Genomic DNA, 9,109 nt, shown 5'->3' with positions numbered 1-9,109 from the left:
TAACAGAGTTTAGATTTGGGTATTAGGCATAAAGGCATCACCTCATGTTCTTCAATTAAGTGCTGTTCAAGTTCATTACTCAGAGCTATAATTTGCATTCCTTTTAAAACAGGCCTAATTAGTTGCTATTCTCTGTTCTTTATCAAATGCCCCTTTTTTTCTTGAGACTGTGTCTCTTTTTAGACAAGTCTCATACTCCATTTCCAGCACAAGGTGCCACAACAACTCTAACATGGAATCATAACACACCAAGTGCTCACACTGCAATGATCACAGTGATTGCCACAAATGCATTCCACAGCAGCCTCCAATTTGGGAGCCAATCCCACCATGAAGAATTTTCTTTATTCTGCCTCTCTTCTCCTGCTCTTTCTATCGAGGTGATTCCTGATTGCTGGATCTCAAACCCAGCACTGACAGACATTCCTGCAACATTCTTGTCCCATGATAGCCCAGGCTCCTCCCTGGCCAGCAAGCAGATAATCCAAGGCTGTGCACTTCTGCAGAGCCCCATTTGTGCTTGTTGGAGCTCACAGGATGTGCCATTGGAATATTTTAAAAGCATCACTTCTTACATCTTCTAATAATTGATTTAGCTCATTAATGTAAATTGGGTGCAGCCAGGCACAGCCAGGGGGTTTCCATTTCCCCAGTGGGCCATTGTTAAGGGCATGGAGCACATCTGGGAGATGGGTTCTCCATGGGCAAAGGTTCCCATCTCCTCCTTTTTTCAACTGCTCTTCTAACAACCCCTTCACCCGTTAAACCAATCCTGCAGCTTGTGGATTGTCTGGGATATGAAAAACCCAGCAATCTTAATTACTGTTTTTTTCACAGTAACAGATGAAGCATTCCACATAACAGTATCAGCAAATCCTTTAAAAATAGCCATTTTCATCCCTTCCTCTTTTATTCCTTATATACAATTCACAAAGTTTACCACTGACAGCTGGGTCTTGGCCAGTCCTTTTCTGTCGGGGATTTAGTGTTACAGTGGGCAGCCAAAGCTGACAAATTAGTGTTTTCAGCATTAGCTCACATTATCAATTTTTAAATATATTGTTTTAAATAATAATAACAACAATAATATTTCACTTGCACCCACGAACCTGAGCTCAAGATTTAAACTTTCCTTTGTCCCTCCATGTGGGAGCATTCCAACAATCATTGTTCCTTCTGAAGGTGCTGTTTCCAATGGACTCTTAACAAATTCATCTTTGTCTGCCCAAACCCACAAGTTCTTTTCCTTTTCCATATGCAATTTTTGGATGCATTTGAAGCCATCCAGGGGTTCAGCCTCTTTTACCCGACTGCCCCACTGCTCCCACGGGGCTCCCACCTCAGCCCACTCCAGAGCCAGGGAACTCCAGGGAAGGGCTTCCCAGCTGGGAATTTCTGATGGGACTGATTCCTCACATTTACACTGAACAAGTGACATTTTGTTGGGATCTGGCCAGACTGGGCCAGTTTTGTTTTACCAGTGGGCAAAGTCAGCACCAAAGACACAGACACCAACTGAAGGAATCAGTGTCATTTCCTGCAGTTCAAAGCAGCAAAGAATCACAACAGGAGCAGCTCAGCAATGCACCCAACCATCCCCACCAAAGATTGCCTGCAGTGATTAACAAAGATCCAGCCCCAGTTACCCTCAGGCTTTACCATCCCCCAGACCCACACAGCAGCTGGGGAAGCTGTCACAGCCAAGGGCTGCAGAGCCACTCCTGGGCACTGGCAATTCCTGCAGGTGCCTCCAGCCCCAGGTGAGGCTCCAACCCCGCTGGGACAGGGCCCAGCTCTGACAGTGCTGAATGGACAAACTGACAGCACTGCTAGTGGGGCAACATCTGGTTTCATCCTCCTCTTGGGTCCCTCCCAAAGCCTGGCCAGGGCCCCAGGAGGAACCAAGGGAGGTCACTTTGATCCTTCAGCCCCAAACAAGGCCAGATGTCAGATTTCATGGCCTTGTCTGGCTTCTAAATACACAAAGGTCAATCCATGTTTCACTAAGGAGTGGCTACATCTATCACAGTGCTAATGACCATGCATATTTCATTAGGGAGCAGATACAAAGATAACCTTTGCTTGGAAGGTTCATCCAGAGGCCACCTTTGGCTCAGGGCCTGCTGTCCAGGCCTCACTCAGGGCTGCTGTCCAGGCCTTGGCACTTCAGGGACGTGGTTTAGTGCTGGGCTTGGCACTGCTGGGTGAGCGGCTGCACTGGGTGAGCTCAGAGGGCTTTTCCAACAGAAAGGATTCTGTGATTCCATGATTCCATCTGCTGCATTCAGCTAGGTCCATGTTAGCAGCACTCCTTTGCCCAAAAGTTCCCTCTTGCCCAGCTCCTGTGGCCTGAGGCTTCAGCTCCTTCAGCTCCTGGTGCTGAGCTGCTCATGCTGAACGAGACGACTCGGAGAGAAGAACACAGCCCATCCAATTCCTTCTGGGACACGCAGAGGGGAGGCTGTGCAAACAGGAGCATTGTTTGCTGGGGCCTCCTCTCTGCCCTTCACGCCTTTCAGCACTTTGAACCAGCCAAGAGCTTTCTCCAAGAGTGCAATGGAGCAGCTGTTCCTGCTCCTGGCTCTGGCTCTCTCCAGTCTCTGCCCTTGCCTGGTTCTGTCCCTCTTGCTGTGCCCTCTGTTCCCCCAGGGCTCGCTGGCTGCTGCCCAGGACTGTGGCACTGGCACAGATCCAGTGCTCCAGAGCCTCCTTTCTGTGCCCTTGCAGCTGCCTGGGCACAGCAGCCTTTTCCATCTGCAAGCTCCCCATGGACAGGGAGTGCCCAGCTCCGTTCCTTGCCCAGCCTCCAGGAGCCCAGGGCTGCCATCTCAAGTCCCTGCTGGCCCTGGGGGCTCCCAGGTGCCTCAGGCTGCTGTGACACCGCTGCACACGGCAGGGAAGAGGGGCAGGGGCTGTGCTCAAAGTCAGCTCCATCTGCTGCTGCTGCTGCTGCTGCTGTGGGGTCATTTGTGCAGGCCTGGCCCAGAGTCAGGGATCAGATCCTGCCAGTCTCTTCCAGCCCTGGCTGCTCAGAGTTTGGCCCTTGGAGCCTCAGGTGGCCAAAGGCAGCTGCTGCTGGTCCCTCTGTGTGCCCGAGTTCAGCAGTGCTGCTCCATCAGTCTGTGCCCAGCAACGGGGAAAAGCCTCAGCCCTGCAGGGCCAGGAGCTGCCGGGCTCTGCCTGAGCAGCTCAGCCAGCAGGAAGGGAGCTGCTCCACACAGGAACCAGGAGCAAAGGACACTCCTTTTGTAGGACATGTTTTCTATTGAAAGGAAAAAAAAGGAAAAAGGAAAAAAAAATAGGTAAATTGTAAAAGATAAGAATAAAATCCAAGTGTTAGTGAAAAAACATAACATAATGTTAGTGAAAAAAACAAAAACCTAAATGCAAAGTTACATTCTTTGCATTAAGAGGTAAATGATCTTTTTCAAAAGAGAACTCAGTTATTTCCATTGTAAATGTGCTGATGGCATGGATCCATCTTACTGACCTCAGCAGCCTTTTAAAAGATTTTGGGCTTTGTTTCCAACATTGGTATTTGAAATTGTGCTCAAAGCAAGAGGAAATTGCTTTGTGCCCTTCCAGCTCCAAGCAGGACTGGGAATGGAAACTCTGTCAAAGCCCAAATCCTTTAGAAGATGACCTTCCTTCTCAGCCTGGAAATGAGCTGCACATTCCCTTTGAAACTGTCAGGGGTTTCTTAAAGACACAAAGTCCCACTGACAGCTTTTTGCTCTGGTTTGGCAGTGCAGAAGGGCAATTCTCCATCCAGCAGCTCCAGACTGCAGTGCCTCAGGCACACGGCCCACTCGCCAGCTTTGGCCCACTCATGGCACTTCTAGAGGAGGAAGAAAGTGCAATTGCACAATTCCAGCCAATAAAGAAGGAAGAATGGGACAGACAAAACACCCTGTGCAGATCCAGGTGTTCAGCTGGGACTGTGGAGAGTTTGGGTCCTTGCCAATTGGATGTGTGTCCCCAGCTGCAATCTCTGGGCCTGCAGCAGAGTCTCACTCACCTGCCAAAGCAGAAAGCTCAGGCGCTGTGCTCGCAACTGGGCTCGTCTGATGCAGAGCTGTCAGAGCAATGTGAGGGCAGAGCCAGCCCAGCTGGGCCCAGGGCTGAGCCCAGCAGAGCCCTGGCAGAGCCCAGAGCAGCCTCAGCACCCGCAGAGCCCGGCTGCAAGGAGAGAAAGCAGAAAGTGCCCGTCAGCTGAGGGCTCCTGTGCCCTTGTGCCAAGGCCTGCGGTGCCCAGGCCATGCTGGCTGTGCCCAGAGCTGTGCCCAGAGCTGCCCATCCCTGCTGCCTTTGGCACAGAGCAGGAGGGCAGGACATGTGCCCAGCCTGCAGCCAGCCACGGCACATCCAGCCCTCAGCAGCTGCCCAGAGCAGGATGCTCCTGTGCTCGCTGCCAGCTCCCAAAAGCTCTGATCCCACCCTGCCAAGCACACAGGGACCCACCTCACGCCAGCCACGGCTGCAAGAAAAGCTGCTCCCAAACCATGGCCTCAGCCTTCTCCAAGGGCACGGCCCATCCACGCCACAGCTGCTCCCAAGCACTTCCCAATCCAGACTGGACCGCCTAGAACGCTTCCTCTGGAAAAACAAACAACACATTCTTGAAAAGAGATTAGAGACAAAAAGGGGAAACAAGAAAAACCATAAAAACTCTTATCTCTGTCAGGGCCTTGAGGAAGGCCCAACCCCTACATGGGAGGGAAAAACCCAGCCATGGCTGAGGGAAGCCCACACTTTCTCTCTTCCCCCCTGCACTGCCCCCAAAATCACTTTGGTGATCCCAAAGCAAACAAGGGCAGTGGAGCAGCCCAAGCCCTTCCTTGCCTGCACAGCAAAGCAGCTGTGCACAGGTTCTGGAGTCCCACCTCTGCTCCCACCATGGGGCTTTGTTTGTGTCGGGCTGGCTGCCCCAGCCCCAGCCCCAGCCCGGGCACGGTGGCTGCTGGGGGCTGTTGGCAGGGCCAGGAGCCCACTCCCATTTCGTACCCACCCCAGCCCATGCCCCAGCCCTGCCAAAAAGCAGCTGGGCAGCGACTGAAGGATCAGCTGCATCTGCCCCAGCAAAGGGGGAACCTTTGCTTCCCAGCCAGGCTGGGCCATGCCCAAATCTGGCAGAATTTACCTGGGTGGGGACTCATCTGCAAATTCCCTGTGGAGTTTGGCTTTGAAGAAGGTGCCAGAATCAAAGTCCATCACCTTCAGCCTCCAGTGGCCAGGCTGAGGAAGAGCTTGTCATCCTTGATGTCATCCTCGCTGTCTCCAGCAGCAGCAGCAGCAGCAGCAGCAGCAGCAGCAGCAGCAGCAGCATCCCCACCCGGTACAGCTTCTGCAGGGGCTCCTTCTCCTTGCCTGGGGGGAGACCAGGCTCTCAGGGCTCTGCCCAGGGCCCCAGCTGGCAGGGAACCAGGACAAGCAAAACCAGCTTGGATGGCGGCCACCAGTGCTGGGCAGAGCAGCTCAGCTCCAGCACAAGGGCTGCGTGTTCCCATCCCATGACCCCTGGGCAGTGACACAGGCAGCACAAAAAGCTCTGGGTTCCTTTGCTTCTGATTGCCAAGGCATGTGTGGAGCTGGAACTTACCAGGGCCCTGCATCAAAGTGTGCCTGTGGCTCTCTCTCTTCTTCTATGGCAGAGGAATATCCTGCACCCAAGGATCACAGAACAGGTCTTCTAATGTGGGTCTGTCCAAGGAGTTCACAGATAAACACCACCTGATCAGATCTTTGCACTCTGGGCAGAGAAAACAGAAACTGCCGGTCAGTTGGAGAAGGCTCCTGTCTGCTTTGCCCCACTATTCCCATGCCCAGGCCATGCTGGATGTGCTCAGAGCTGGGCCTGAACTTTCCCATCAATTCCCTGTTCTGGAGGAGAGCAGGACATGTGCCACCTCCTCAGCAGCTGCCAGAGCAGGATGCTCACGAGCCCGCTGCTGGCTCCCAGCACTGGGATTCCCCCCGTGCCCAGAGAAGAGGATCCACCTTGAGAGAGCCTTTGTGGCAGCGAGAGCTGATGGTCCCAGCTGATGTTCCAGCCCCTCCTGAAAGGGTGCTCCCCGCAGACCATCTGGTGCAGCAGGATGCCCAGGGACCAGATGGTAGCTGGCTTGCCATGGTACCAGCCAAAGTGGGTCCATTCCGGGGGGCTGTATGACCGTGTTCCTATGGAATACAGATGGAGTTCAGCAGGGGGATGCTGCTGCTCCCAGAGCCTGGCCCCAGCATCCCTGGGCGTGCGGGGGCTGCATCAGGGGCACACAGGGTGACCACTGCCCTCTCACCAGCACCTGGGACTTGTGTACAGACTTGGGGTTGGGAAAGAAGCCACTGGTGCTGGAAGAGGGCAGTGGAAACCCTGGCTAGGCCTGACCATGACAAGAAAAAACCCACTCAGTGCTGGTGAAAAACCATGCTGTTACGAATTTGAACAAGGCCAGATTTCGAGAGAGAAAAAGGGTCTCATTTATTAAAACAAACTACCCTTCTGTTGAGATAAGCCCAAACTCCCATGCAACATCTCAAAGCTAACAACGTGTCCCAAACACGCTGGGTTCTCCCCCATATAGCACATCCCTCAGAAAAAGAACCCCAACACAACCGAAACTCTCATTTTATAGCCCCTCTCAGGGCCAGGATTGGTGGGTTTCAGATCCGCACGCTGATTGGTCATTTTCAAGTGTTCTCATTGGTCCTTATCAATATTCATTCTGGACCAATCATTTTCCCGGGGCATCAAATGATTGGTCAAGTCCCCTGTCCAATCACCTCCCGCCCCCCTTTGACCCTCGCCCCCAGGACACCCTGGACTTCCCTGGGACCCACAAGAAACACCCATCAACTCACCCCAGAACAGCAATTCCCAACCCAGCCCCAATTCAACACAAATTGAACACCATTTATAACAATGTCTTCATCCTCCCTGCCTTCATTGCTCCAAAAAACATTACGAACCCAAAGCAAACCAGGTGAGTGGAGCAGTCCAAACCCTTTCTCACCTGCACACCAAACCGGCTGGGGCACAGGTTCTGGTCCACCCTCTCTGCTACCCCCACCCACGGGGGTTTTGGTGGGGCTGGCTGCCCCAGCCCAGCCCCAGTCCTGGGCAGAGTGGTGGGCAAAGGCTGCCAGCAGGGCTGGAAGATGGCTCCCCACCCAGCCCTGCTCTAAAAGCAACTCAGCAGAAGACTCAGTCCCCATGACTGGCAGCAAAGGGAGAATCCCTGCTGCCACAGCCAGCTTGGGCTGTGAGATGTTGGGCCATGAGATGCCGGGACCAGGAGCACAGCCCTGCGTGGGCTCACCTGCAAAGTGAGTGTAGACTGTGTCTTGCAGGTAGGTGCCACAGCCAAAATCGATCAGTTTGGCCTGCCCGGTGGCCAGGTCAACCAGGATGTTCTCTGGTTTGATGTCGCGGTGCAGGACCCCGCAGCTGGTGCAGTGCCGCACGGCCTCCAGCACCTGGCGGAACAGCCCCCGCGCCTCCTCCTCGGGCAGGAACCGCCGTGCCCGAATGAAATGCTGCAGGTCCTGACACCGCTCTGGCCGCTCCAGCACCATCACGATGTCGTTGGGGAGCACGAGCCACTCCAGCAGCTGGACCACACCAGGGAAGCCAGTGGACACCTTGGCCAGCAGCACGATCTCCAGCGGGGCGCTGGTGCCGCCGGGCTGCGGGAGGAGCGCGGTGCCGTCAGTGGGGCTGAGGCGTGCGGGGCTCTGGGAGCCCTCAGCCAGCCCGGGATGCTCTGCGCCCTGCGCTGGCCCCACGCCCGCTCTCCCTCGGGGCGTCCTGGCGGCTCCCGCCCTGCCGGGCCTCGGCTCATCCCCGCCCGGCACGGCCCGGCTGCTGCCGCTGGCCCCGCTCACTCACCAGCTTCGCCCCAGTGCGGGCCGCGGTTCCGCGGCACCCGTTTGATGGCCACCTGCAAGGCAAGGGGAGCAGCGGGCTGAGCTCGCCGCCCGTCCCGCCCAGCCCATCCTCCTCCTCCTCTTCCTCCTCCGCCCCCCCCCCCCTGCGCCCGCCGCCCCGCCCCCGCCGCTCACCGGGGCGCCCGTCCGAGCCGCGTGGCGGGTGCGAAGACGCTGCCGAAGCCGCCGCGCCCCCAGCAGCGAGCCCAGCCGGTACTGCTCCTTCAGGCCCTGCTGCGCCTTCCCCTGCGGGCGGGGCGCGGCTGTCAGCGCTCGGCCGGGGCCAGCAACGGCCCCGAGCGCCCCTCAGCCGCCCCGGCCGGCCATGCCCAGGCGTTCGCTCCCCTTGGAACGCGGCACGGGAGGCTCGGGGCGGGCGGCGGCGGCGCTGCTGCCGAGCGGCGGAGCTCGGGCCGGGGAAGCCGCAGCGGAGGCGGCGGCAGCGGCCGCGCCGCCTGTGTCCTCCGCGGGCCCCCGGGAGGAGCCGGGCCGGGGCCGGGGCGGGGACTGGAGCCTGCGTCGGGGCCGGGGCCGGGCTCGGGCCAGGCGGAGCCGAAGGGCGGCGATGCCGCCCCGCACCAGGCACTGACGCCCGCCCAGCAGCGCCACCGCCAGTACGGCCAGAGCCGGGCGGAGGCGAGACCGCGGGCGGGACGGCCGGGCCGGGCACGGGCAGCAGCCCCGCCGGCGGGGGGGGGCCGGGGCATGGCCCGGCCCGGGGGGGGGGAGAGGGAGGCGGGGAGGAGAGGGGACGCCGGGCAAGGGACCCCGAGAGAAGGGTGCCCGACAGCGGGAAAGGGAGAGAAACAGAAAGAAAAAGAGAAAAAAAAAAGAAAGAGTATTCTAAATATCTGTTTTGCTGCTGCTGCTGCTGCTGCTGCTGCTGCTGCTGCTGCTGCTGCCGCCGCTGCCGCCGCTGCAACTGAAGCACCGGGGCCGTTCGTCCCCGTGTCCGTTCCCCGCTCGCCCCACGAGCCCCACGTTCGAGCCCCGCGCGCCCCGGGGACAGCCCCTTCGTCTGTCCAAACACGGGAACTTTGCAGCCTTGAGCCCAGATGCAGAGCCCTGACTCCTGCACACTGGCACAGCAATCCCCTCGCTTGCTGCTGTGCATTGTCCTTGCTGAGGGGCAAACACTGTCGGGCCACCTTCCCTTGGTGTAGGATTCCTACCTGACCCCAGCACT

At 57.2% G+C, this 9,109-nt stretch overlaps 1 protein-coding gene across 1 annotated transcript; it reads right to left on the bottom strand.

Annotated features, from left to right (window-relative positions):
- Positions 1-5,386: 5,386 nt before the first annotated feature.
- LOC115916819 (serine/threonine-protein kinase pim-1-like) lies at positions 5,387-8,630 on the bottom strand. Its single transcript, XM_030970559.1, has 6 exons — positions 8,284-8,630; positions 7,886-7,937; positions 7,317-7,683; positions 5,998-6,177; positions 5,600-5,749; positions 5,387-5,410 (listed from the first exon to the last, which is right to left on the bottom strand). Exons 1-5 carry the CDS (start codon positions 8,628-8,630, stop codon positions 5,643-5,645), a joined length of 1,053 nt encoding a protein of 350 aa, XP_030826419.1. The 3' UTR covers positions 5,387-5,410; positions 5,600-5,642.
- Between the last annotated feature and the right edge of the window lie 479 nt (positions 8,631-9,109).

This window comes from Camarhynchus parvulus, unplaced genomic scaffold (assembly GCF_901933205.1).
Source record: "Camarhynchus parvulus unplaced genomic scaffold, STF_HiC, whole genome shotgun sequence".
NCBI classification, from domain to species: domain Eukaryota; kingdom Metazoa; phylum Chordata; class Aves; order Passeriformes; family Thraupidae; genus Camarhynchus; species Camarhynchus parvulus.
Note: the sequence above shows the minus strand (reverse complement) of the source record. Positions and strands in the feature narration are given on the sequence as shown.